This window comes from Emiliania huxleyi, assembly GCF_000372725.1.
Source record: "Emiliania huxleyi CCMP1516 chromosome Unknown EMIHUscaffold_137, whole genome shotgun sequence".
Classification (NCBI taxonomy): domain Eukaryota; phylum Haptophyta; order Isochrysidales; family Noelaerhabdaceae; genus Emiliania; species Emiliania huxleyi.
The window spans coordinates 220,132-246,743 of record NW_005201223.1 but is presented as its reverse complement, the minus strand read 5'-3'; the positions used below and the strand labels follow the sequence as shown (position 1 = coordinate 246,743).

At 67.5% G+C, this 26,612-nt stretch overlaps 7 protein-coding genes across 7 annotated transcripts; 3 read left to right on the top strand and 4 right to left on the bottom strand.

Moving 5' to 3' along the window:
- Positions 1-3,295: 3,295 nt before the first annotated feature.
- Positions 3,296-4,602, bottom strand: EMIHUDRAFT_440863 (hypothetical protein). The gene is made up of 3 exons (XM_005788229.1): positions 4,039-4,602; positions 3,842-3,880; positions 3,296-3,570 (listed from the first exon to the last, which is right to left on the bottom strand). The coding sequence occupies exons 1-3, from the start codon at positions 4,594-4,596 to the stop codon at positions 3,349-3,351; spliced, it is 819 nt and encodes a 272-aa protein (XP_005788286.1). The 5' UTR covers positions 4,597-4,602; the 3' UTR covers positions 3,296-3,348.
- Positions 4,603-6,521: 1,919 nt separating this feature from the next.
- On the top strand, positions 6,522-10,451 carry EMIHUDRAFT_110615 (hypothetical protein; the record flags this gene model as incomplete). Its single annotated transcript, XM_005788228.1, has 3 exons — positions 6,522-9,128; positions 9,301-9,670; positions 10,096-10,451. The coding sequence occupies 3 exons, from the start codon at positions 6,522-6,524 to the stop codon at positions 10,449-10,451; spliced, it is 3,333 nt and encodes a 1,110-aa protein (XP_005788285.1).
- A 2,394-nt stretch (positions 10,452-12,845) lies between these two features.
- Positions 12,846-15,587, top strand: EMIHUDRAFT_110614 (hypothetical protein; the record flags this gene model as incomplete). Its single annotated transcript, XM_005788227.1, has 7 exons — positions 12,846-13,174; positions 13,401-13,689; positions 14,022-14,238; positions 14,336-14,450; positions 14,520-14,628; positions 14,707-14,992; positions 15,382-15,587. 7 exons carry the CDS (start codon positions 12,846-12,848, stop codon positions 15,585-15,587), a joined length of 1,551 nt encoding a protein of 516 aa, XP_005788284.1.
- Positions 15,588-15,902: 315 nt separating this feature from the next.
- On the bottom strand, positions 15,903-17,021 carry EMIHUDRAFT_110613 (hypothetical protein; the record flags this gene model as incomplete). The annotated part of the gene is made up of 1 exon (XM_005788226.1): positions 15,903-17,021. One exon carries the CDS (start codon positions 17,019-17,021, stop codon positions 15,903-15,905), a length of 1,119 nt encoding a protein of 372 aa, XP_005788283.1.
- A 2,318-nt stretch (positions 17,022-19,339) lies between these two features.
- On the bottom strand, positions 19,340-20,683 carry EMIHUDRAFT_110612 (hypothetical protein; the record flags this gene model as incomplete). Its single annotated transcript, XM_005788225.1, has 3 exons — positions 19,340-19,408; positions 19,640-20,502; positions 20,554-20,683. The coding sequence occupies 3 exons, from the start codon at positions 20,681-20,683 to the stop codon at positions 19,340-19,342; spliced, it is 1,062 nt and encodes a 353-aa protein (XP_005788282.1).
- A 333-nt stretch (positions 20,684-21,016) lies between these two features.
- EMIHUDRAFT_110611 (hypothetical protein) lies at positions 21,017-21,838 on the top strand (the record flags this gene model as incomplete). Its single annotated transcript, XM_005788224.1, has 1 exon — positions 21,017-21,838. The coding sequence occupies one exon, from the start codon at positions 21,017-21,019 to the stop codon at positions 21,836-21,838; it is 822 nt and encodes a 273-aa protein (XP_005788281.1).
- A 3,507-nt stretch (positions 21,839-25,345) lies between these two features.
- Positions 25,346-26,516, bottom strand: EMIHUDRAFT_440861 (hypothetical protein; the record flags this gene model as incomplete). The annotated part of the gene is made up of 2 exons (XM_005788223.1): positions 26,180-26,516; positions 25,346-26,017 (listed from the first exon to the last, which is right to left on the bottom strand). Exons 1-2 carry the CDS (start codon positions 26,318-26,320, stop codon positions 25,346-25,348), a joined length of 813 nt encoding a protein of 270 aa, XP_005788280.1. The 5' UTR covers positions 26,321-26,516.
- Between the last annotated feature and the right edge of the window lie 96 nt (positions 26,517-26,612).

The window sequence follows — 26,612 nt, the reverse complement described above, 5'->3', positions numbered from 1 at the left end:
TAATCTCCTTTGCTCATGCACCATCTTCATCGCTACGCTTCATTCACTTGGCCGGACTGTTCCCCTCTCCTCTAGCCCCCTGCCACCTTTGTACTAGGCGACGCAGTGCTGTCGCTCCCCGACACGAAAGTGCTCCTTACCCCGCTGCAGCTCTCCGTGCTGCGCCGCAAAAGACGGGCCGGAGGATAGGACAGAGGCTATTCTCACGCGCCTTGGTCGGGCGTCAAACTTCAACTTTTGGGTCCGTCACAACGAGAGAGACACGCACCGCACTCTACACTGTAGGCCCATCGCGCACCTCTCAGCCCGCACGCTCGCTGCAGGGACTTGGCTGGGGCAACCACGAGGCGGAGGCTCTGGCGGCGGCGTTAGCCGCTGGCTGTGCACCGAGCTTGACGGTGCTCGAGCTCCAGCGCAATCGCATCGGCGACGCAGGCGCCCGACCCCAACCCTCCCTCGCCCCCTCATCGCTCTCTCACTTTCTCCCTCCCCTTGCCCAAAGAGTAGCAAGTTCTCAGAGACGTAACCACTTCCACTGCATCGCAAAAGGCGCAGCCGCGCTGGCAGCCGCGCTGCCTGGTGCCACTGCGCTTCGCAGGTGCACCGGGGCTTGCATAATTACTAGCCTTGGAGACCTCTGCTTCTCACCTTGCCATATACTCAGCAGACTGGTTCTCGAGGAGAATGACATCGGGGATGTTGGCGCCAAGGCACTGGCGGCCGCGCTACCAAGGGCGCGCAGCCTGGAGAACGTCTTTCTCCGCGGTAACAGAGTCGGCAAGGCGCACGCAGTCTCAAGTCCAATCACACACATGCACGTAATTCACGAGGACTGGTAGCTACGTACAGTTCTCCCTCAGCGTGCATGTGCAGACGCTTGCTTGCCTTGCCTCCTAGGCGGCAGCCGCGGAGCTGCGCACGGCCGGAAAGCTGTGCGGCGTCCGCGTCCTCCTGATCTTCTCGCCGAGCCAGGTGCTCTCTTCCGCGGGGCAGCAGCTCACCACCACGATGAAGTGAGAGGGGGGCTCACTCAACAGGACCAAGGTGGCTGAGGTGGCGCTGGCGGTGTTGGGGGAACAGAGCTGAGCAGTGGCAGCTGGCAAGCTCTGGATTGCGCGTGATTGTTCAATATCTCTCTCTAGGTGAGTCTCAGAGTGACTGTTTGACTTTACACTTTTGCCTTTTTTGGTGGGGGCTCCTGCGTGATGGGCCCGCTCGCCGCTGCGCGCTGGGGCCACATAGCAACCAGACTGCAATTCATAGATGAGTAGTGTTCCCTCATCTTCAATTCTCTCCGCGGGGGCGCGAGACGCGTGGCTCGCGCGTCACACACCGCGCGGACAGAGCCACAGACAGAGAGACACACTGCACACACTCCCCGTCACAGTGTGTCACTCCACCCCACTAAAAACCGTGTCGGTCTCTCTGGGCGGGGTGCCGCGCTCACGCGACCCGATACAGCACACCATCCCCCAAATCAACCAAAGTCTCTGATTGTCGCGGGCCAGCACGAGCTCCTCACTCGGTGGGCGCCTCTCATTCGTTCGTGCATCCCCCGCTGAGGGCAGACACCTCGGCGAGACCAGGGCACCACGCAACGCCTCATTGAGTGTGGACCACTCGCGGGCTGCCCCCGGCTTTGCTCTGGAATGCTCGCCCCAGCTCCGCCCAGCCCGGCAGCGACGCGCCTCCAACGCTTCATGGAAGGTGCGGCTGCAGGCCGAGGCGGACAGCGAGACCCACGTGCCTCGGAAGCCGGTTCCACGAGCCGTTGAGGATGGAGAGACGCGCGTTCGGGCGCAGCTGCTTGGCGCGCGAGTGCGACGGCTGGCGCGGCTTCCTCAGCATCGCCGTGTCGAGTCCTCCGAGCTGCGGCGTCGGCCCTTGCGTCGGCACCTCGGCTGCGGCGCGCCGAGCCCGCGCCGGAGGCCGGCCGCGGAGGCCGTAGTCCTTGGAGATTCGGCGCAGCAGCACCTTGGCCGCGCGGCGGCGAGAGAGGCGACCGGAGCCGTCGGCGAGAGGCGGGGCGGCGGTGCCTCGTGGGCCGTCGGAGGCTTGGCCGTCAGAGGCACCGGGCGCCGTCCCGTCCTCGCCCCACGTCAGGACGCGAGAGAGAGGGGCCCAGTGACGGCCGGGGCGGCCCGAGGCGGCGGAGGCGGCGGCGATCCGGAAGAAAAGCTGCGCCTCCCGGATCTACTCACACAGTTGCGAGGCGTGTGAGAAGCAAGGGCGCCTGCACGCTGGCCGAAGCACCGGCAGCAGGAGGGGCCGAAGACGCAGGGAGACAGAGCACCACTGCCGGGCTACCTTAGGGTACATCTCGGCGATACCTCGGCCGTGTTTTCTCCCTCTCGGGGCCGTGTCCTCTCCCTCTCGGGGCCACATACCCGCACGGAGAGGACGCCGGGTGTCGCCGCCGCAGCTGCGCCGCCGATTCCGCCGCCCCGCGCCGCCTGGACGCGCTTGCGTGAGAGGCGGGAGAGGTGGGGGGAGCGAGACTCGCGCTCCGGAGAGCAGGCGGAGAGCAGCGGCAGCTTGCCGCTCTCGCGCTCCTCGGCGAGCTCATCGTCTTCCTAGAGCCAGACGTCGCCGAGATGTCGCCGGGAGATCGCTGAGAGCTGCAGCGGCCATGCTCTCTTCTCCGCCTCGGGACCGCCGTCCGCCGAGAGAGCAGACGAGTCGAGCTGGACAGACGTGTCCTGTGGCGGCGTGGGGCTGCGGCAGTGGGGGGGACGCCAGCCCGCATTCGGCGTACACCCCCACGCGGGCGAAAGAGGAGAAGCGAAAGGGGAGGGGGCGGGGCGGTTGCGTCTCGTCTGCATCTCGTCTGCATCTCGTCTGCATCTCGTCTGCATCTCGCGCCTCTGGCTTCGAGAGCAGGAGCTGCCAGACGGCCTTCGACTCCGCCTCGAGCCCCTCCGCCGCGTTGCCTGTTCCACCGTGAGAGGTGTGAAGAGACTCGTGCACGGAGACAGTGCGTCGCGGACTCGACTCGGCCGCTGTGCCGCGCAGGTCCAGCGAGAGCATCGGTGGCGACTGCGAGTCGCGGGGAGAGGGGAGTTGGGGGGGGGGGGGGGGGAGCAGCCCCCCAGCAGCGAGGGCGGAGGATGGCGGATCTTTGGCTGGGCACGAGTCACGGCACCCCTCCGCCTCTTCCGCCTCTTTTCCCTCGGGAGGGGAGCCGCGCTCTCGGGCCGCCCCCAGCTGCCTCGCCTGCAGGGCTGCGGAGCGGAGCAGAGCGAGGCACCTACGAGATTAGCTCTACGCGCGCCACTCGCACACTCCGCGAGACGAGCCGAGCTTGCAGCTCGCGAGGTGAGACACGCGGCCAGCACGTGTCGGACAGAGCTAGGGACAGGGAGCCGCAGCGGGCCGGGTGGCCGGTGGCGGGAGGCACGGCGCCGGGGAGAGAGGGCAGGCGCACCCGTCGGCGCTCAGCCCGCACGAGCGGAGGGAGAGGTGGCGGAGGGTGGAGGGGCGGTCCTGCAGCAGCGCCTGCGAGACCTCCTTCCCGAAGCAGCGCCGCTGCCCCCTCCCCCCCACCACCGCACACCCGAGCATCTCGAGCTCCTGCGCGTGTGTCACCGCCTTTGTCATCGCGGGGAGAGGCACGCGCAACGCGTGTGCCAGTGGTGTGCCGTCAAGAGTGTGGCGGGGGAGACAGCGCGTGGAGGCACCTCTCTAGTGCCTCCCTGATCGCGCCGTCTGCACGTTGGCGCATCTCGGCGCATCTCGGCATATCTCGGCGCATCTCGGCGCATCTCGGCATATCTCGGCGCATCTCGGCGCATCTCGGCACATCTCGGGTTCTTAACATTTATCATCCTACGGGCGGCCGCACCTCCAGTTGCACACAGCCCTGGAGGCCGCATAGAACCGCCTGGCGAGCCGGGGGCGCAAGGAACAGGAGATGTGAAATATGAAGGGGGGGGGGGGGGGGGGGAGGCGAGGGCGGGGGTTGCGGCATCGTGGCGGGAAAGAGGGTCGGGTAGGTCCTCGGGCAGCACAGGTGGGGTCGCAAGCGTCTCTCGCACTCACCCGGAGGGCGTTCTTGCCGTCGAAGCGCCAGCCGAGGAGGGAGACGCGGCGCAGCGTCCCGCGGCAGCACGAGAAGCCGCGCGCGAGGGCCACTGCCACTGAAAGCGACAGCCCCGCCTCTTCCGGGTCGGAGGGCGCGCGAAGCACCGCCGCGTCGACCGCACGCTCCGCCATCGTGAAGGGTGCTCCGGTCTCGTCGAGCTCCGCGACGGTGTGCAGCCGCGAGCGGTCGAGCACGATCCCCCACGGCTCGCCGCCCGCCTCCGCTTCCGCGTCTGCTGCGGGGTCTGACGTGTCGGCCGCGAGAGCCTCGCTCCGCCACTCGCCAGTGCCGGAGAGCCGGAGGTGGATCTTGGGCGGCGCCTTTGCCGCGGTGGGGCTCTGGAAAGCCGCGCGCTCCGAACCCCTCTCCCTCTCTGCCTGGCGTGCCGCGACGGCCGCACGGCGCGAGGCGGGGCTCGCGTCGACGAGCGCGTTGCTGGAGCAGAGCCCGAGGTGGCCCTTCTTGAGGGTGCAGCCTGGCGTGCCGCAGAGGACGGGTTTTGGCGTCGAGCTCATAGCTTCCCTGTTTGCCGCCTCAAGCGCACAGAGTCGCCGTGCGGGGAAAAAATTTCCGCGCGCGCCGTTTACATTTCCTCGGTCACTGCGCAAGGAGGGGGTGCGTCGACTTTTCTTTTCGCTTGTTTTTTTCTTTTTTGTCCTCTCGGGGGGAATGTTCTCTCGGCGCCCATGCGCCATGGCCTTCTGAGGTTTCGTACTAATGACGTCCTTCTTGGCACTTCGGGCGTCGGTGTGTGCGTGTCTGTGGTGTCTAAATTCCCCCGGTATGCTATATAGGTCGCCAGTTCGACCCCCCTCTCACTCGCCACTTTCTCCCTCCTCGCGCTCAACACACACACCTGTCTTCACCTACCGCGGCTCCAACGGCAGGCTCTCCGCCGCGCTCCGGTTGGTTCGCGCGTGTCTCATGCCCCACGCCGCCATCGTCTGCTCCTCTGCAAAGCGCACCGTGCGCCGGAACGCCGGCCAGCACTTGGCCGCGCGCTCGGGCTCCTTGCCCGAGCAGAGCTGGCAGCCCGCGAAATGCAGGGACAGGGGCACGGTGCCCAGCCCGAACACCTTTCGCCGCAGCGGCGGGAGGCGGAGGGCGTCCGGCCGCCTCAGCAGAGCGAGCGAGCGCGGCGTCTCTCGATTGGCCGTCGGATCGCCGAGGGCGGTCGGCATCGCATGCTCAAAATCCTCCCAGTGCGCCTGCGCGGGCAAATCTAGGGAATGTGAAGGACGACGGGCCAAGCCCCAGCATCTCCGCTCCCTAGAACAGCGCCTGCAGCAGGAACCGGCGCTCGAGCAATGCGTGCCGCAGCAGCGCACCCGTGCCTAGCCGGTCACTCCGCAGCAGGTCGAGGAGCACGGCCTGGTCGTCGATGCAGCCGGTGCACAAGTTGGCGACGCTAGTCTGCAGATTGAGCGCGCGGCGGAGGCGCTGTCCGCGGGTCCGCCCGCCGCGCGAGAGCATGCGGCGAAGCAGCGACAGCGTCCAGTTGTGCACTCGCAGCAGCATCACACCTACGAGAAGGCTAGGCCGCTCCCGCCCACGTCGACCTCGGGCGCTCAATCTCGCCCGGCTGTGCGCACCTGTGTTTGCCTTGAGGTAGTCCGCCGGTGCGTCTCCCTCCCCGAGGGCGGCGGGGTCTCCGCCCAGTACCAACCGCACGCCGCGAGCCTAAAACAGTGTTCAAGCAGGTTATGACATGCACATGCACATGCACCAGCCGCCCACCGCCTGGTGCCTCATATTCCTCCAGCGGCAGCTGGTGGCCGAGGTCGGTAAAGACGACGTCCCAGTCTGCCCACAGCACCCACCTGCTACCCTCTCGGCCCCCAGCCCTCACCGCCTCCTCGCTCGCTCCACGGCTCTGGGCGAGCCGCTCCGCAAGCACGCTGCTGAGGTAGGTCAGCTTGTTCCACGCCCCGTCGTAGGCGGCGTTTATTTGCGCACTGGACCAGACGAACCCCTCCAGCTGCTGCGCAAGCGCATACTCAGCCTTATTCTGCATCGCCCGCTGCACCCACGCGTCGGCGCCAGCCTCGGCACATGGAGTTGGCTGCCGTGCAGAGACGAGCAGTGCTGACCGCAGAGCGCGGCCGCGCACATCGCCGCCGCACCGTCCGCACGAGAGGTCGCAGACGCGGCTCATGAAAGGGAGGTGGCATTTGTCCCACAACGCCTGCTGCAGGCAGGAGCTTCCGTCGCCTGGAGCAAGGTCCACACAGCTCTTGGGCGGCACCAGAGTTGTCTTGGGCGGCACCAGAGTTGGCGGTGGTGGCGGCGCATGCAGAGCTTGGTGTCGGGCTCCGGGGCAAGGCTCTGGCCCTTGCCAGAGGTAGATGCGCAGTAGCAAAGCGAGGCTGAGGCCGAGGAAAAGCAGCGGGGGCACTTGCATTTCGCATCGCGGGACGTGCCCGCCGCCGTCGACGCCACGATGGCCCAGCTCGACGACGCCAAATACGCCAAGTCGCTCCTCAAGAAGCTCCGCCAGATCGAGGAGCTCAAGGCGCTCCGAAGCCTCGACGCCGCGCAGCGCCAGAAATTGCAGGGCGAAGCCGCGCTGCGCGCCAAACTCGCGACGCTCGGCGTTGCGGCGCCGCCGCCGTCGACGACGCCGGCGCTCTCGGCGCGCGAGCTGCGCGATCGGATCGGCGCCGCGACCTCGGCGGCCGAGGTGCTCGACGTCGTCGCCACGGCGCCCAGCAGCCTCGACGGCCCGACGGCGACGCACGCGCTGTACTGGCTGGCGCGCTGCTGCGCGTCGGAGCGCTCCGCCACAAGGGAGAAGGCGGCCGCCCTCGACGCGGCGGCGCTCGCGCAGCTGGTGAGCCGCCTCGAGCAGACCGCGAGCGGCCTCGGCGCACGCGAGGTGAGCAAGGCGGCGTCGGCGCTCGGCAAGCTGCTGCAGCGCGCTGGTGCGGACGCGGAGGCGCCTTCGCTGCGGCGCGCGCTGGCGGCCGTCACCGACTGCTGCGTGCGCGGCGCCACGGCGCTCGACGCGCAGGCGGTGGCGACTGTGCTTCACGCGCACGCGAGCGGCGGCTGCGCGCCAGCCGAGGCGTCGATGCGAGCGCTGCAGCAACGCGCTGCCACGCTCGCGTCGGACGGCGACTTCAACCCGCAGGATTCTGCCAACACTCTGTGGGCCTTCGCCAAACTCGGCGTGCCTCCCGACGGCGCGCTGGCGGCGGCGCTGGCGTTGCGCCTCGCCGACGGCGCGGCGGCGGCGATGAAGCCGTTTGAGCTCAGCTCGACGGCGTGGGCGCTCGCCAAGCTGCACACGGCGGGACGGCTGCCCGACGAGCTCGCGACCGCCGAGGTTGTAAACGCGCTGCACGAGGCGGCCGCGACGAGCGTGGTGTGGATGAATGCGCAGGCGTCGGCCAACACTTTGTGGGCCTTTTCGCGCCTCGAGCCGCCGCCGCCGCCCGCGCTGTGCGACGCGCTGCTGCGCCGCGCCGAGGCGTGTGCGCGCGACATGAGCGCCCAGGGCGTCGCCAACGTCTGCGGCGCGTGCGCGCGCCTCGGCGGCGCCGCCGACGTGCCGCTGAGCCTCTTGCGCAGCGCGCTGGGCGGCGCCAGCCTCGGCGCCACCGATCTTGGCGAGATTGCGCGGGCGCTCGGCGTGATGGTGGCGGCGACGGTGGGGCCGCCGCCGCTACTCTTCCAGGTCGGCGCGGCGGTGTGCCAGCGGGCGGCCGCGCTCGCCGATGCGGAGGGCCTCGACTGGCAAGCCGCCGGCCTCGTCGAGTTTGGCGCGCGCGCGCTGCAGCGCAGCGTCATGGCGGCCGAGGGACAGCCCGTGCCGCCCACCGCCGCTGCGCTGCCCTCCTCCTCGTCGTCGTCGTCCGCCGCCGCCGCCGCCGCCGCCGCCGCCGCCGCCGCCGCCGCCGCCGCCGCCGCCGAGGCGCCCGTCCGCCGCGCGGCGCTCGCGGCGGTGTGCGCGGCGCAGACGCGGCGTGGCGACGTTGACGCGGCGGCGGCGGCGGCGGCGCTGCCCGTTGTGCGCGCGTGGGCGCTGCCGCGCGGCGCCACTGTGCTGCTCGCGCTGACGCCGAGTGCCGGCGGCGCGGCGGAGACGCTCGAGGCCGCACTGCGCGGCGCGGGGCTCCGCGTGTGCCTCTGGCGCCGCATGAGCGAGAAGGGCGGCGCGGAGGCGACGGCGTGGCCGCCGAGCGGCAGCTTCGACGGCGCGCTCCTGCGCCTGCCGCACACGCGCGGCGCCTTCGAGTACGCGCTGCACGCGGTGGCCGCCGTGCTGCGCCCCGGCGCACCGCTCGCCGTCTTCGGATCTCGCGCCGAGGGCATCGCCACCGCCGCGGCGCGGCTGCGCGCCGCGCCGGCCGCACCCGCGCCCGCCGGAGCGGCGCTCTACGAGGGCGTCGCCTTCGCGCCGTCGGCCACGGTGCCGGGCGGCGGCGAGGCCGCGGCCGTCGGCGTCGTGCGCGCCACGCGCGCGGGCGGCGCCGACGCCTCGTTCGGGCCCGCGACGTGGGAGGCGGCGGCGACGCTCGACGCCGCCCCGCCGCCCTCGACGACGACGGCCCGCCCTCCGCGCCGCGTCGCGCCGCTGCCCTGGGTCACGCTGCCCGGGCTCTTCGCGGGCGGCGGCCTCGATGTGATGACGACGGCACTCCTCGCCGCGCTGCCGGAGCCGCCGGCGCGCGCGCGCGTGCTCGACTTCTGCTGCGGCTCGGGCTCGATCGCCGCCGCGCTGCGCGCCGCCGGCGGCGGCGCCGCGCTCCGGCTCCACCTGCTCGACGCCGACGCCGTCGCCCTCCGCGCCGCGCGACGGAACGTGGCCGACGCCACGGCGCACGTGCTCTCCGACGGCTTCGCCGCGCTGCCGCGGCGGCCGCGCTTTCACTGGATCGTTTCCAACCCCCCCGTGCACAACGGGCTGCAGTCGGACTTTCGCGTGCTCCGCCTCCTCGTCCGCCGCGCCGCGCGCCGGCTCCGCTCCGGCGGCGAGCTCTTCATCGTGGTGCAGACCTACGTGCCGCTCGGCGCGATGCTCGCCGATCAGCCGAAGCTCGAGGACGTGCGCACGCTCTCCGACGATGGCCGCTTTAGCGTGTGGGCGGCGAAGAAGCGCGCAAGGCGGGGCGTGGCGGGGAAGAAGCGGCGGCGGGGCGAGGCGTGAGTTATTCTAAGGGATGCCGCTTTTTGTGGGACATTTTAGCGGCGGTTTAGTTTCCAAGTACGACTTCTAGGAAGGAGCTCTAGCGATAGAGGACCCCATGTCGCCACGCGGCGCGCGGCTCGTCGTCGCCTTGCTGCGCTGCGCCGCCGTGGTCGCGATGGCCATCGGCGGCTCGCAGGGCCGTGGCTCGCGCTGGGCCGTAAGGAGCCCCGTGCGGCCGGCTGGGGTGCAGCAGGCCGTGCGGCGATGGCGGCGGGCGGGCCAGCAGCGGCGCACCGCCATCGGCCGGCGCAACGCGAGCCGCATTATCGAGCTTTGGACGTGCCAGGCCGGCGGCCACGAGTGGGGCGGCCTCGGCGTGAACAGCACCACGCTCTGTGAGTGGCTCTCGGGCGAAGACGGCGCACCGGCGGAGTTGCTGCAAGCTCTCGGCGCTGCCGGTGCGCGAGAGGCGCACGCACCGGCGGCTGCGGGGCCTCTGGCGCTCGTCGCGCCTGCTCGTCTACGGCACGTCGCTCGGGCAGCTCGCCGAGGAGACCGCGCGCCTCTCGCCCGAGCGCGCCTTCCGGCGCGAGCTGCGCGCGCTGGCGGGCCGCGCCCGGCGGATGCCGCCCGCGTGGCACGAGAAGCCCGCGCTGCTCGACGCACCGGCGTAAGAAAAAAATTCGCGAGAATTTGGCTGGGCACCCAAGCGGAGCGGGGTATATAGGTCACGCATGCATGCAGCGAGGAGACAATCCAATCGAAGCGGGGCCGCCGCGGCAGCGCCTCGATGCCGTCGGAGAGCACGTGCGCCCTCTCCGACGGCTTTAGGCCTTGCCTTGGCGTTCCCGCTTCGATTGGATTGTCTTTTATCCGGCTTTAGGCCTTGCCTTGGCGTTCCCGCTTCGATTGGATTGTCTTTTATCCGCCGGTGCACAATTGGCTGCCGACCGACTTCCGCGTGCTCCGCTCCTCGTCCGCGGCGCCGCGCGCCGGCTCCGCTCCGGCGGCGAGCTCTTCATCGTGGTGCAGACCTACGTGCCGCTCGGCGCGGTGCTCGCCGATCAGCCGAAGCTCGAGGACGTGCGCACGCTCTCCGACGACGGCCGGTTCAGCGTGTGGGCCGCGCGGAAGCGGGCGCAGGGCGGTGGAGGAGGCGAGAAGAAGGCGATGGCGGGGAAGAGGAAGCGCGAGGGATCGTGCCCAGTGTTGTGCGAGAGAGCTGGAGTCCCGTTGTAATTCTTTCCCCCCTATGCGAGAGAGCGAGAGAATATGTGGACACGTGTGGTAAATTTCTTTTAATTGAATTAATTCGCTGGCACTCTCTTCCTGCCATCTCTATCTGGAGGTGCGCAAGGTCGTGACGGTGTGTAGTAAGCGCCGCCGCCGGGGCAGAATAGGAGACATCCCGCTTGCCCTCCTAGCTCCTTGGACCTTGCCGGGGTCCGCGCCGCTCTCTCACTTCTGGCAAAGCGCCCGCTCGTCGCGAGTCAATTCGCGACCCCTCTCGACGCACTCCGCGGCAGTGACGTTACAGGAGCCCGAATTGAAATTGGGGAGACCGGGAGTGGTCTGCTGTCCCCAGCAGCCCTTCTGCCTAGACCCATGCTTGCAGCTTTCCGACGAGTAGTGGCAGACGTAGTACCCCCCACTGCTGCCGCACCTGTGCACGGCAGCGATGCGCTCAAATCCCCGATCGTGAGAGTCGAGTGTGCGCCCCACTAGTGCGCTTACCCGAGCAAGGTCGCCCCTTTCCAGACCATTGCCGTGAAGTGTCCAATCATGCCTCCTGGGCAGCGGGGAGAACGCCAGCCCCCGTTGTCGGTTTTGTTCGACCAGCAGTCCATGTATTCTCTGTACCATCCCCACACCGCACAGTGTTGGTTGTACGGTCCGCTGTACGCGTCGCAATCGAACTCCCCATACCTAGAGGTGAAGATTTGAAGTTGTTCACGTGCAACAACAGGGCCGAGTCATGTCGTGTGCGTGCAGGGCCGGCCTCTCTCTCAAGTTGCGCCGAAGCGGCGCTCTCTTTCCCCGGGCTATGCCCGGCCTCGGCCTCGGCGCTTCTCGGCTAGTCTCTCGCACCCCATCGCAAGGTTCTCCCCGGAGGCATAAAATGAGCCTGTAATGCCGGTTTTCTCCATTCGGTTTGTGTTTGCGAGGCCGTCACCGTGGCCATCACCATTCCAGGTGTACGAGTCGCTGTGTCCAAAGTACTCATTGTCGGCGAGGTAGTTTGCCCACGTCTGCGCTTTGAGGGCCAGGTTGTCGTTCCATCTCAACGCAGGTGCGTTGTGCTTGCTCCGGTAGTAGTTGTGGTCCTGACAGCCGATGAAGGGTGCGGAGCGTCAAGGCAGGGATTGGGAAGGGGAGAAGGGAACTACAATGCGGCTCCTGCAGCCAGCCATCCTTGCCCTCCTTGCTGCCCATGCAGTCTTTCGGCGCCTTGCTATATTTGTCTCTTCCTGTAGGGCTGCTCGCGGGTTTCGGCGCCGGAGCTGGCGCAGGGGCAGGGCCCGATGAGCCGTCCCGGCACGTGCCGCAGGATGCGGGGCAGGCAGCGGCGACACTCGGCTGGTCGCAATAAGACGGACTCTCCACAAAGTCCTTGCAGGTCATCTTCTTAGTTTTGGTGGTGAATTCCGCGTTGCTGTCCCCCATGTTTGGGGGGCACGGAGGAGGAGGAGGGGAGGGCGACGGTGGCGGGGGGGGCGGCGGTTTCGGCTTGGGCTGCGGCTTGGGCTGCGGCTTGGGCTGCGGCTTTGGTGCGGACACGCACACGCCGCAGGTGGCGGGGCACCTTTCGCGCACAAAGTCGCGACCGCAGAACCCGTTGCTTCCAGCGCTTTTGCATGTCTGGCCAACCCCATTATAGGTAAAACCAATCTGCCCTGCCATGTCGACGCAGTCTGGACATACGCCACAGGTCGTCGGGCAGGCGGTCTGTACCGCGTAGTTGCCGCCCCCGAAGTCGTAGTTGCAGAAATCGTAGGGTTCCTTGAGCTCGGTGCATGTCGGGCGGCCGACAAAGTCGGTTGCGCCGACTTTGTCGGCCTTCCAGCACCCCTTCTCCATTGCCACCACCCTCACCAGCGAGTCCGCGCCCGGCGTGGCTCCAGCCTTGTGGAGTCGGGTCAAACAAGCAGCGACCACGCCGCAGAGCAGCAATGCCGCCACCCCTCTGACGGTGCGAATCGGCGCGCTCACGGAGGCGGCAGTGGCACCGCTGGGCGCGGCAGCGGCCGAACTGGCATCGATCATGTCGGCGATCTTGCGATTTGACCCCGACGATCGGCGAAGTCCAGGCTATCAATGGTTTGTGATTATTAGTGCATCTTGAGCACTTGAGCACTGGATAGGGTCGATTCCGCATGGTACGGGACCCCTCGATCGTCTCGCCCTCCCTCGCTGGTGTGTTCATTGCCATTCAGTGTTAGTGCCACCAGTGCGCGCCAGTCCCGTGCCTAGTGTCAAAGCGGAAGAAAAACGCAAAAGAAAATTCTCTTCCGACGGAATGGCAGCTTCGCCTTGCGGCGACCCGTGGAGTCTCCACTCCCTCTCCGTCCTCACCGAGTCCGTTCGCTGCCAACACGGTACAGGACCAGCCGCTCGCGTGTTCCGCTCAGGGATATGTCGCCTTCGCTGCCCCCCCGCTGGCGCTGGCTCGCTCTCCGAGCCGGCCGCTCCCTCAACCGAGCCGCGCTGCCGTTCCTCCGCGACGCCGACCTGAATGACGATGACTACGAGCTTCAGCCTCCGAAGCCAAAGCTCGAAATGCTGCAGCTGATGGGGATCGCCTTCTTCGCGGTGTCGGGCTCGGCGTACGGCGTGGAGGAGATCGTACCTCTGGGAGGTCCCTTCCTCTCCCTCGCCGCGCTGGTCATCGCACCCGCAGTCTGGTCGGCGCCGATGCTTCTCGTGACGGCAGAGCTGAGCGTGGCGCTGCCGCGTGCGGGCGGGTGCGCGGCGGCGAGGCTGGGAGGGTGTGAGGAGACGCACTGGTCTCACCGCGGTCGTGTGGTTAGGTACGTCGTGTGGGTCGAAGAGGCGCTCGGAGCGATGCCGTCGCTGCTCAACGCGATGGCAAACCTCGCCTGCTCCGTCCTCGACTGCTCACTGCGCCCCGCTGCTGCTCGCGCCGAGCTGGTACGGGCAGCATCTCGTCACAGCCTGGCCTGCGAACAGGTACCCGCTGCTCCTGACAGCCTACCTGCACAAGGCGCTGCTCTACGACGCCTCCTCCGCCGCCTACTCCGCCTCCGCCGCCTCGATCCCCACCAACGCCACGACCGCCGCCGCCACCGCCGCCGCCGCCGCCGCATCGGCGCTCGCCGCCGCCGCCGAGCCCTCCTCCGACCCCCTTGCGGCGGACCCTTCCTCCTTTGAGGCGGAGGCTGGGTCGGCGGGCGGCGCAGAAGGGGTCGCCCTCGCGGTCGTGCGCGTGCTGCTCGTCGCTCTCGCCGCGGCGCTCAACGTGCGAGGCGTCGACGTCGTCGGCTCTGCAGCGGGCGTGCTGATGCTCCTCGTCTCCCTCCCCTTCGCCGCCCTCGTCCTCGCCGCCGCCGCGGCGCCGCACCCCCACTGGGCAAAGGCGCGCCCGACTCCAGACGATGCGCCGGAGATACCTCGGGCACACCTCGGGCTTCCTCGGGTCTAGCTCGGGCACACCTCGGGCTTCCTCGGGTCTAGCTCGGGCACACCTCGGGCTTCCTCGGGTCTAGCTCGGGCACACCTCGGGCACATCTCGCCGGGCGAAGGCGCTCGACCCACGGAACCTTCTCGCAACCTTCTCGCAACTTCCCGCAGGCGCTCGACCCGGACCCGCGCCTGTGGCCCTCCGGGCGGGAGGCTTGGTTCTCCTTCCTCTGCATCGTGCTCTGGAACTGCTGCGGGTACGACTCGGCAGGCATGGTGGCGGCCGAAGTGCGCTCGCCTCGCTCCTCCTTCCCGCGCGCGCTGTGGGGCGCGCTCGCCCTCTGGCCGACGCAGCCGCACAGCTTTCTGTTGTCCACCACTCACCGCCGTCTTTGCAGGCGCGTTCGCCCTCTCGACGGCGCTGTACGTGCTGCCACTCGCCGCCGCCCTCGCCACGCTCGACCACTGGGAGCAGTGGGCGCCAGGCACTTACCCGCTGCTCGGCGCGTCGCTGGGTGGAGGTGGGCTCGAGGCTGCGCTGACTGCCGCGTCGGCGGTCTCGATGGCGGGTGTGCTCTTCACGATCCTCTGCACCTCCTCGTGCGCGCGGCGGCGATGGCGACGCTGCGCAGTGATCAATCAGTGATGTATGGAGGAAGCGTTGAACAGGCGCGCGCTGCTGGCGATGGCGACGCTGCGCATGCTGCCGCCCGCGCTGGGCCGGCTCCACCCGCGCTTCGGCACGCCAGCGGCGGCCATCTGCGCCAACGCGTCGCTGGTCGCGCTGGCGACGCTCTGTCACCCTCCGCTCCCACGTTCCTGGACACCACCTGGACAGTGCCTGGACACTTCCTAGGCGACGCTCACCCTCCGCTTCGACGACGCGCTGCAGCTGTCGATGCTCTTCTACTGCGGCTCGGCGGCGCTGCAGTGCGCCGCTTGCGCGCGGCTCCGCTCGATGCACCCGCAGCTGCCGCGACCCTCGCTGCTGCTTCCCACGCCGCTGCTCGGGCTGCCGTGCGCTGTCGCGTGCCTCGTCCTCCTGCTCGCGCCGCGCCGCCTCCTCGCCACCGCCGCCGCCGTCCTGGCTGCTCTCGGCGGCGGGCATGCCGCGCTGTCGGCGCTGACGGTGCGGTGTGCCGGTCTCCGCTCGCGCCACACCGCCGCCCGGCTGGATCGGTCGAGCTCGCGCGGCCTCCCGCGAGGCTTCCCCTCCCTCCTCGACGAGCTCTTCCGCCGGCCCGGGCTGCCGCCGGCGGGGCGGGTGACGGGCTACCTCCGCAACTCGTACGACCGCGTCCCGTACTCGGAGCGCTGCGCCGCGTATGCTCGACCGCTGCGGAGAAAGAGGGCCTCTCTTCACTCCTCCAGCTGCGAGCAGGAGCGCTGCGCCGCGTCACGCATGGTCGACTCCTTCGAGATGGCGGACTTGTCAAGCTCGGCGACCTTCGACGGCGAGCGCGCTCGCGAGAGCCACGCGTGCCGCAGGAGAAGAGGCGCTCCTTCACGCGCGCCGTCGTGGTTTGAACAGGCGACGCCTTCGCCGCCCGCGTGGAGCACGAGCTCGAGACGCGCCGCAGGCCGCTGCGCGCCACTGTCGACACACCTCGCTGCTCGCTGCCGCCGTTGCCGTGTGCGCAGCTGTCGCGCGGAGGCTCCACGGCTGCGGCCGGCGGCGGCGAGGAGGGCAGCAGAGGAGGCGACGACGGCGAGGTGCTGCCTGGGGTGTTGGGCTAGGTGCTGAGCTAGCGAGTCGGTGTGCGTATGATTCAGAGAGAGAGCAAAGTGTGTGATGTCCGGTGAATTATATTTTATATCAGCCATTTTCCATTCCGGACATCCTTTTTGCCTACCTGAACGTCCTTTCGCCAATTCGCCCGGACGGTGCCGTGGACGATCACCCACTCCCACACCGCCTCACCCGTACTCGAGTCCCTCGACTCTCCGAGACTCCGACTGGGGGGCGACTCCCGCCGCCTCGAGCAGTATCTCGCGAGTGCGAGTCGCGTGCCGCCGGGCCCGGGTCGTAACCCAGATAGCCCACTTCCTTCTCTACGGGTAGCCTGCCTTGCCGCTCATGCGGACGTAGTCGTCGGAGTCGAAGCCCGACCCCTTCTTGGGGCCGCTGCCGACCGAGATGGCTATGGACTGGCGGCCCGTTATCCTGGGGGCGAGGGGCGCGCCCTCTTCCCCCGACCCAGCCTCCGTCCCGGCGAGTTCGTGGAAGGCCAGCGCGCCGAGCAGGATGACGCCCCCCAATATTGTCCACGGCGAGGGGACTTCGCCAAAGGCAAAGAAGACCCACACGGGTGCGAATACCGTCTCGAGCAGCATGATGAGCGCCGTGTCTGCGCCAGAGATGTACCGCGGCGCGATGACGAGCGCGAGGTTGTACATGGTAATTCCGAGTCCGCAGAGCAGCACCCATAGCCAAAAGATAGGCTGGATCCCCTCGAAGGGGTCAGTGATCCCCTGGTCGTACGCAACCTTGTACGAAATACAGCTCGTGATCGCGCCAGAGAGCGTGCCCGTCGCCGTCAGGTCCGTCTCGGGCGACACCTTGCCGAGGTAACGTGCCCACGTGATGAAGAGGGCCATAAACATGCCTGTAAAGAGAGGCCATAGCAGGAGCAGGTTGCTGCCCTTGGTGTCCGCAGCGGCTTCTTCGGCCTCGCCACCGTAGCCGAGCATCACAAGGAGTTGAGGTATCATCACCACCACCATGCTGACTAGGGCGCAGACGATGGTGATGATGGTCTTGCCCGGAAGTTCCTCTCCGAGCACGAACTTGCCCAGCAGCGCCGCCCACACGGGGTTGAGCGAGATTATGAGAAGCGCCATGGCGGGCTCGACCAGCAGCAGCGAGTACACAAAGCCTTGGCTGGACACCATCGCAATCATCGCGGCGACGAGGATCGCCTTATACGATCGCGCCACGCCAGCACAGAGCGGGCCGATCCCGCCAGAGTTGGCGGCGGCAAAGACGAAATTTAGGGTTGCAGTCATGATGAAGCGGAAGAAGGATATGGAGGCTGGCACCCCACCCGCCTGTGCTTGAAACCGGAGCAGCATCGCGTCTGGCGTTGAGCCAAGCATGCCCACCCACGCAATTATGAGCCCAAGCTTGCGCTTGCTCGCATCCGGCGGCGGACCGCCCGCTGGAGCTCCCATGGAGGGCGATAATGCTCGTTCGGCGCGCTGGGGGGACAGCAGCCCGTCGCAGTTCGGGACGGACGTCGCCCACGTTCTCAACAACCCTGATTTGGGTACCCGGAGGTCTGGGTAGAGCTGGACCGGCCGAATGATGTGTTTTAATGATGTATTAGGTATGTTATTGGCAAACCAAGACACAGAGCTCGTGGCGTGAATGCTTTAGCATTCTCGCCCGCTCTGCTGAGGGGAGGGGCAGGACGAGCGGTCGCCTGAGGCGCCTATCTCTATCCACCCTCTCTTGTGGTTGCCAGCGGAGCACGTGGCCAAGGACGACGTTCAGATCGCGCGTCCACTTGTTTGCGCACCCGCGTGCTCGTCCACGCCACTGTCCTCCCGCCCCCTTTGATCTCTGTCGCTAGAGCTCGACCGGCCGAATGATGTGTTACGAGTAGGTATGTTGTTGGCAAACCAAGACACAGAGCTCACACAGAGCATCACAGCGGGAGGAAAGCGGCGAGTTCCACCGGCGGAATGATGAGTAGCTTTCTGGGAGAGAGAGTGTGTGTCACACCACGCGGAACGCATCTCCATCGCGTCGGTGAACGAACGGGTGAGCGCGCGGGAGGATGGCGCGGTTGGTTGGGTCCGAACCCCTTCCTTCCTTCAACGACGACCGACCGACCGACCGAAGCGATGGATATGCGTTGTGTGTGTCGTGCCTTGCGGGGAGAGCGCGGAGAAGGAGGAACCTCATCGCGCTAGAGCGCACTCATGGAGCGCCGCCACCGCCACCCAGAGCGCTGCGCCTGCGGACAGCGCCAGGCGGATGACGGCTTGCCGCCCACTTGAGCGTTACTGTGCGAGTGGCTGGGTAGGGGTGCCTCGGTAGAGGCTGGCGCCTCAGTGAGCTGCCGAAGGAGCTCACATGCCAAGGTTAAATAAATAAATAAAACGGACACCTCTACTAGGAGATGGGTAAAAAGGAACAGGTCCCCGCCCTGCGGTCTTTGTGCAGGGTTCTTTGTGGGTGTGGTCGGCGACTAGCCGGGGTCGTCCTCCCGATGGGGGACTAGCACTAGCCGTCTTCCACATGGTCCCTCGGGTCCCTGCTGCTCCTAATCTCGTCGTACATCCTCCTGCTGATCTCAGCAACATCCTGCTCCCTCCCTCGTCTCGCCCTGCGCGTCTGCTCCGCCTCCCCGTCGTCCGCCCTGCGTCGTCTGGTGACGGGTCCTCCATAGTCGGTTGAGGTCGCCGCCCTCCTCGTGCCTCTTCCCAACGTTTCCTCGGCGGCCGATGCCGTCTGCTCCGACTCCGCCGTCCCCGGGTCTGCCCTGCCCTCGTCTGCGCTAGCTTCTGTTTCGTCACCACTGATGTCCCTCCTCTTCTTTCTCCTCTTCTTGTATGCTTTGTACATCGCGTCGATTCCTTTTCGCGTGAGCACCAGCCTGAAGCCCGCCCAGCAGCTGAACCGCTCCCTAAGTCGGAGGAGCATCATCAGTCTCACCCACTTCGCTTGCTGCCCACTGTCTCCGCTCCCTCCCGCTTGAGCCACCGTCGCGGTCCTCGTTCGTCCCACTGGCTGCTGGCCTGTCTGCACGTTACCTCCGTTATCCCTCCTCCTCCGCGACTCCCTCAAGGCCGGCCGAGCCTCCTTCCACCCAGTGAAGAGCTTCCTCAGCCACTCGATGTGTTCCTCTCTCTTCATTATGCGCGCCGTAGCCTCATCATTGAGCTGGGTCCACCTCTGCACCGCTCCCGTCGCCGCCTCGGCCACGACTTGCAAGTTCCTCGTGACCCCGGCGCCAAGGTCCCTCCGGCTCTTCTCCGAGAGATCATCTACCAGCGCCGGCAACACCCCCCCGACGGCTGGGGCTAGTGCATCGTACCCGTCCTCATCCAGCACCCTATAGCGTGAGCCCTTCAGCGCAGCGACATGCGCTTTCCTCAGCGTCTTCAGCGTATCCTTGGAGTCGGGTGCCGCCTGGGCTACTATGCCAAGGTTATTGGGTGCGAAAAAATGAAAAAGAATTAAGACACCACCTCTCCCCTTAAAAAATTCCCTGTGTGGTGCGGCGCGGAGGTGTCGCGGCCCGTACCGTCCTCCCATCCCTCCCGTTCCAAGTGCTCTCCAAGTTCCACGCGGCTCGCACACAACGTTCAGTGTGTGCAGCGCCAGCGGCTCTGTTGACTCGCTTTAATGTTAGCTACTGTTGTTGGGGAGCCCCAGCACTGTCGCGGACTCGCGGTGACCGGTGGTTCTGTGAACTGTGATCTGCGTGTGTGCTGGTTGTGTTATACTTGTTCTACCACACGCTCGAGTGCAACACTGCGGTTCAGCTCCCAACGTTAAACAGCTGAGCTCGGCCGGCGCAGTAGACACACAACTCACGCACACTTTGTATCTATTCTAGACTGACACTGTGTCCACGAGATGGGCTCTGTGGGACAAGTTCTGCTCGCAACGCCCCAGAGCCTGGTCGTCTCAATGCGACGACCAAAAAGAGTGCGGAAGGAGCAGCCACGAAGATTGCAACAATCCTGAGCAGCCATGGCAGATAATAGTCGCTCCCGTCGTGCGCAAGGGTGCCGGGGAAAATCTCGCCATAGCCCGCGCGGATCGCCGCCTTGCGCACCGGCTTGTAGTACTGCGGCGCAAAGGGGTTGTGCCCGCTCCAAGGCTTGTCGCCACCCGACCAATGGAGGGCGCAACCCCTTGCGACCTTCCCCGTCCACCAAGCGGCGATCTGCTTTGCCCACACCCGCAGTGGCAGCAGCTCCCCCTGCCCCCAGCTGGTGCCCAAACCGCCCACATTCCAGCAGGAATCGAGCCGCTGAAAGTCGTGCCCAAAGAGCAGCTGCAGCGGCACCTGGCTGCTCGGCGCGGCTCGCATACCGCCTGGGAGCGAGATGCCAGCGTACGAGGCGAGGCCGATCTCCTGAAGCGCAGGCACAAGCGCCTCGACCCGCTGCGTCAGGTTCTGCGCTCGCCACTGCTGGAGGTTGAAGGCGATGAGGCCGGCGTTGAAGGCGTCACCCCGCAGCACTGTGCTCACGTTGAGAACCCCAAGCTTTGACGGGCGGTACCGCGTGATGGTGCGCAGCTCCTTCTTGCGCGCCACGGCAGCAAGCGACTTTGAGCGGTTGGCGCCGACGAAGAGCTTCGAGAGGAGGTCGTGCACATCGGAGCGCACGATGATGTCCGTGTCGAGCCAGAGGACTGAGGAGGCGGCCTCCGGCAGGAGTTCGGGGAGGTAGAAGCGCACCAAGTTCATGGCGCTCGAGTTGCTCAGGTTGTGGAGCAGTGGAAACCGCTCGAGATCGACGACATGGATTGTGATCTCCATTCCGACCCTCCGGATCGCCTCTCTGCTCTGCAGGCTGGGCTCCGCCTCGCAGTAGAAGGCGTGCACATGGATGCAGTGCGGGCTGCGGCTGCTGCTGAAGATCGACCAGACCAGCGGCGCCAGGCCCGGCGTCTGGTGGCTGTCTGCGCCAACTGCGACATGCGAGATGTGCCCACACGACCGCGTTGGTCTGCGGAGACCACCTGTGGACCTGTTCGAGACATCGATGTGCTTGCGGGAAGCATCGGTGTGGCCTCCGCGCGGTTGGGGATGCTTGGAGAAGCTGACTTGGCCGGCGGCCACAACCGCCACCAGCGCAAGCCCCCACGGCATCTCACGGCGGGGCCGGGCGGGCACGCGGGTACTCCGTAGAGCCGCCTGCTTTCGTCCGGGGGGGGGGCGGGCGGCGTTCCTCCTTCCTCCTCCTATAAAATGAACTTGGGCGCACGGGACGCGGCACAAACGGGGCACTTAAAATCCCTGTGTGGTGGCGGCGTGCCGTTCTCCCATCCCTCCCTTGGGTTGTGTGTTTTCTTTCTTTCTTTAAACGGGGCACAAACGCCAGGCTACAAAGACGGGGAGGCACGTAGTCACCTTCCTCCTCCTCCTTCACTCTCCTCGACGGAAAAATTAGAGACAAAAGAAAAACGCGGGCGCCTCTTTCTCATGACCGATGCGCCTCTCTCCGCTGCCCTGGCCCGGATGGCCTTCACCGGCCAGCCCACCTCCTCCAGCTGCGACGCGCTCACCGCCTCGTCGCACGCCTTCCTCGTCGACGCCTGCATGACCTTCATCCGCACGCTCGGCACCGAGGCGATGCAGGCGGCGGCGCACGCGGGGCGCTCGCAGGCAAACCTGCTCGACCTGCTCGCCGCGCTCGATCTGCTCCGCACCAGCACGCCCCAAGACCTCCTCCGCTTCAGCAGCGTCGCTTCGACGCAGCCGCGATCCGTCGTGCAGACGGCGCCGCCGGCGGGGCTCTGGCCGTCGGTGACGGCGGCGGCCATCGGCCGCGACCGGAGGCACCCGCACATACCCGAGTTCCTGCCCGCGCTGCCCGCGGCGCACACGTACGATCGCGTCGCGCAGAATGTGCGCCGGCCTCGCGACGGAAAGGCGGTGCGCAAGGGCCTGTCGAAGATGAGGCGCGCGGCGCGCGGGCAGGTGACGGCGCTGGCGGCGCCGACGGCGCGGGCGGTGGCGATCGCCGCCGACGCGGAGGCCGCCGCGCTTGGAGACGGAGAGCCACACTCCCCGCAGCCCCGCCGCGCCAGCGCCGCCGCCGCGCCCCCGCCCTCCGTCCCACCTGTGGGCGCGGCGGCGGCGGCGATTAGTGCGGAGCTCGCGCTGCCGTGTGGCGCGGTGGAGGCGGGCGCAGGCGGGCCGCCGCTGCCGCCGCCCGCGGAGGTACCGTCCGGTCGCGCGGGTGCCTTGCTGCAGCTGCTGCACGCACGAGGCTTGGACGAGCCGCACGCGGGTGAGGCATGAGCGTGGGGAGAGGGCGCGACGCCCTACGCCGGGGGGGTGGGGCTGGTCGCAGCTTTATGATAGTTGTCGTGCCCGCGGCCGCGCTTTAGTCTTGTCGTTGCCTCGCTTTAGTCTTGTCATTGTTGCGCACACCCTTTCAAGCATCATTTCCGGACAACTAGTCACTACACGTACACCGGAGCGCGGAGGCGTGTGTGGCCGAACGGAAAACACAGAATATATAATGATTAAGCGAACGATGGTCGATGCATTCTGATTCTCTCCAGGTAGGCTTGCCGCTCACTGGCCGAATGCAAGCGCGTCCCACTCGAAGAACGGGGAACGCTGATCACCCGCCAGCCGGCCGCCGCGAGGAGGCGCCGCTTGAGCAGCCGCCAGCCGGTTGGCCCGTTGGGTTTCAGGGTTTGCGCACGCCCCGGCCGTCGGCGGTCGGGCAGCAGGTGAAGTGAAAGGGGCCGTCCACCTCGATCGCGATGCGTGACGAGGGCAGCGCCAGGTCGAGCGAGTGGCCGGTGCGCGGCTTGACATACTCCTCCTCGAAGCCAAAACGGATGGCGGCGAGGGCAGCCGAAACGGAGCGCTGCAGCGCCGAGACCCTCACTCGTGTGTCGTGCATGGCGTCGCAGCAGAGCCGCCGCTCGGACTCGGAGAGAAGGTGCTGCTGCGCGTCTGCGGCGTGTTCCAGGAAGAGCCAGAGCTGCCATTGGTGCAGCTGACAGCGCTCATCGATGCTACAAGTTAACCCGACGGACCCTCCCCAGGGAGCCGCTGACCACGCGCAAGCACTCGTAGAGCGCGTCCGCAGCCACGCCCGCCGTCGCATACGCCCACGCCGTGTTGGCCAGATCCTGAGGGTTGAAGCCGGCCGGCCCGCCGCGCACCGCCGCCTCCGCCACCGCCTCGTAGAGCGCGTCCGCAGCCACGCCCGCGGTCGCAACGCCCACACCGTGTTGGCCATGTCCTGAGGCGTAAAACCGGCCAGCCCGCGCCGCACCGCCGCCTCTGCCACCGCTGCGTAGAGCGCGTCCGCAGCCACGCCCGCCGTCGCATACGCCCACACAGTATTGGCCAGGTTCTGAGGGGTGAAGCCAGCCAGCCCGCCGCGCACCGCCGCCTCCGCCACCGCCTCGTAGAGCGCGTCCGCAGCCACGCCCGCCGTCGCATACGCCCACACAGTGTTGGCCAGTGCCTGAGGCTCAAAGCCAGCCAGCCCGCCGCGCACCGCCGCCTCCGCCACCGCCACGTACAGCGGGTGCACCAGCCTCGATCGCAGGCCGCACTTGGCGACGCCGTGAGCGATGTTCGCCAGGTTGCGTGCTTCGCATGACGAGACGAGGTCAAGCGTGCGCTGCACCAGCCGCTCAATGCTCCTCGTGCCAACGCTCGATGCGATGCTTGCCCGGGCCCAGTTTGTTCCACAGGTTTGCAGCGTGGATGTGTTCAAGCTCGCGCTGTGGGCGGCAAAGAGCGCGAGCAATGCGTCAGCGCTGCCAGCATTCGAGATCTGGCCGTTGATCTGCTTAGCATTGAGCTGACCGCCGGCAGCAGAGCTCTGTCGCTCGCCGCGCGATCCCGCACCGCGCATCGGCGGACTCACCGGCGGTCGCTGTGCTGAGGCTGCCCCTCGCCCCCGCCGGCGGTCGCGCCGGTCATGGTCGCGCCTGGGATCGTGGTACCGATCGTCGCGCCGATCGTGCCAGTCGCGCTCGCGCTCGTCTCTGTGTACCGGTCGTCGTAACGCTCGTCGGGCCAACGCTCGCGCTGCTCATCGCGCCGTCGCGGCTCATCACGCTGTCGCGGCTCATCGCGCCGTCGCGGCTCGTCCCTCCATCGCTGCTTGTCGCGTCCGCAGTCGCGCTGACGAGGCTCGCCGCGCCAGTGACGCTCCTGGCCGATCATGTGAGCTGGGTCCTCCTCATATACATATATATCTCTCCGGCCTGCTGCCCCTCCTGCTCCTCGGGAGAGAGAGATTTTTAGCAATACCAAACAACTCTAACACTCACGTTTTGTCTCCTCGGGTCCTTCCGGTTAAGAACTTGGATTCCCCCCCGGGTGTACCTACATTGTTGGCAAGTCAGGACACAAAGCTCAAAAAATCCCCAAAGCGGCGAGTCGCAATTCCAGGGGTCGTTGTGGCGGGCCACCCTGTCCAGAGAGGCACAGCTGCCAATCTTGGGTCTTTGACGTGAAGATTTTTTCTAAAGTGGCGCAAGCGCGAGCGCGCCGCGCCGCGATGAGTGAAGCCTCCGCGTTCGCGGCCGAAGACAGTCACCCTGCCGTGGCTGATGCGGCCGATGCGGGCGCGGCCGCAGCGGAGGAGGAGCGCGCTCTCCACGTAGCGATCGCTGCGAGCGAGGCGGCACGGCGAGAGGCGGAGGATGCGGCGGCACGGGAGGCGGCTGAGCTGGAGGCGGCGCTGGCAGCGTCGCTGGCGGCGGAGGGCGGCTCCGCCGCCGAAGACGACGAGCTCGCGCAGGCGCTCGCCGCCTCAGCTTCGCTCGCCGCCACGGCGCCGCCAGAGGAGGAGGACGAGGAGATGAAGGCTGTGCTTGCGGCGTCGCTCGCGGCGGCGGAGGAGGAGCGGCGGGTCGACGAGAACATCGAACGCCTCATGGGGACAGGCAGCCTGCCTCCGTGGTGGTGGTGGTGGTGGTGGTGGTGGCGGCGGCGGCGGCGGTGTGGGCGTCACCGTGTGGTGTTGCAGGAGGTCACACGCTGCGGCCCTCGCCTCATCAGGCGGTGGCGGCGATGGCGCCGCGTCCGCCGCCGCATCCTCGGCGTCGACGGACGCGAGCGCCTGCCCGCTCTGCATGGAGACGCTCGATGCGACGGACCGCAACTTTCTGCCCTGTCCGTGCGGCTACCAGGCCCGCTCTTTTTGCTAGAGACAAGCACAGACAGAGCGCCTTGCCGTGACGGCGTGTTCGCCACCGCGTTGACAGGTCTGCCTCTTTTGCTACGGCCGGCTGAAGGAGGACGGCCTGGGCTGCCCCGGCTGCAGAGAGGACTACGGCGAACCGAGGTACAAGCGTGAGCCAAAGCAGAAGCGCGGAGGCAAGCAGCGTGCGACTGCGGCGAGCTAAAATGCCACTTTTTCACACACGCTTTGAGTATGATTTCGCATCTCGAGTGGCGTATGTGCGCCGCGATGTTTCTGATTTCACTGAGCCACAGTGCCGCGTGTGACCTTGCTCTTACATCGTTACGGTCACAAACGCAACTCGGGGTAACACACGCCGGCGGCGGCGCAAACAGGTACACATTGATTCGGGCGGCCGCCGCGCTGCGCGGGACCAGGCTACCCGGTAGTGGCACTAGGCGTAAGCGGACCGGGGAGAAGAGAGAGACGTACGTCGCGCGGCGCGTGCCAGCGGGCACGAATAAATGGGCGTCGCCGACCGACCCCGACCACCCTCGGTGGGGCATGCGCGAGCGCGCGCGAGGGCGTGTGCGGGCCAGCCTACATGGACATGGCTGAGTGGCGTACACCGGCAGGCCGCGTCCTCAGACGGCGTAACCCTGCTGGAGCTTTTGGAAGTAGTCGTAGTAGTAGGTGCCCTTGTGCTCGCGCGCCGTCTCGATGACGCGCTTGAACTCGTCGCGCACCTGCGCCTCGGTGTGGCCGACGTAGAGCCGCTTGCGCAGCCGCGCGAGCACCTTGCGCAGCGGCGTCTGCTGGAAGCAAGGGTACCTCGAGCCGGTGCCCGCGATCTCAACCATCGTGAGGATCACGTCCGCGTGCCGGTGCGCCGCCACCATCGCCTCCACGCAGCCCTGGGCGTACGCCTCGTACCCCGCCGAGCCGACGCCGCCCATCAGCGCGACGTACTCGGCGGTGAGCTTCCACGGAGCTGACTCGATGACGCCGCCGATCTGCTTGCCCGTCGAGTGGCCGAGGCAGAAGCCAAAGTCGATGTGGAAGAAGTGGCCGAGCGAGTCGATCATCAAGTTGCCGTTGTGCCGGTCGCGCAGCAGCAGCAGCCACATGACGACCGAGTATCCCGCCAGCGACTTGATGAAGCGCGACTGCGCCGCGAGGAAGCCGTCGCTGTCGGGCGGCCCGTACCGCTGCACGAAGAGGGCGCGCAGCGAGGTGTACCCCGCCGTCTTCTTGAGCCGGTCGAGGTCCTCCGCCGAGGTGATCGTCTCGATCAGGCCCGTGTCGGGGCCGGTGGCCTGCGGGCGGTGGCGCAGGGGAGGGTTTGGCGGTGCGAGGTGCGGCCGACGCGGCCGAATCGCAGCAATGTGCAGCCGACGTGAGCCGAGAGTGCAGCCGCGGGGTGGCATGGGTGTGGCGAGGGGATGGTGTGGGGATTGTGTGGGCGTGGCGAGGGGCGCCTGGATGTGGTACGGCCGCAGCCACGTGAGCTCGGGCGGGAAGATCTTGACGAAGAGCCGGATCAGCTGCATGATGAAGACCTCCTGACGCAAGTCGTCGTTCGACTTGATGATGAGCGAGGCGAGGCACCAACCGGGCATGCCCGCGCGCTCCGACGTCGCCCGCAGCCGCGCCTCCTTGGCGTCCCACAGCTCCTTCTTCTTCTGCGAAAGCGTCAACGGCGCGCCGCCCTCCGCGCCGCCCTCCGCGCCGGCGGCAGCGTCGCCGGCGGCAGCGTCGCCGGCAGCCGCGTCGACGGCAGGCACCGCTGGCTGGCTGCTGCTCTCGTCCGAGTCGTCGTCGGGCAAGTCTCGGATGGTGCAGCAGTCGGCGACCGAGTAGCGGTGCTGCTGCACCTCGAGCACGGTGAGGATCGGGCAGCGGGCCTGCGGG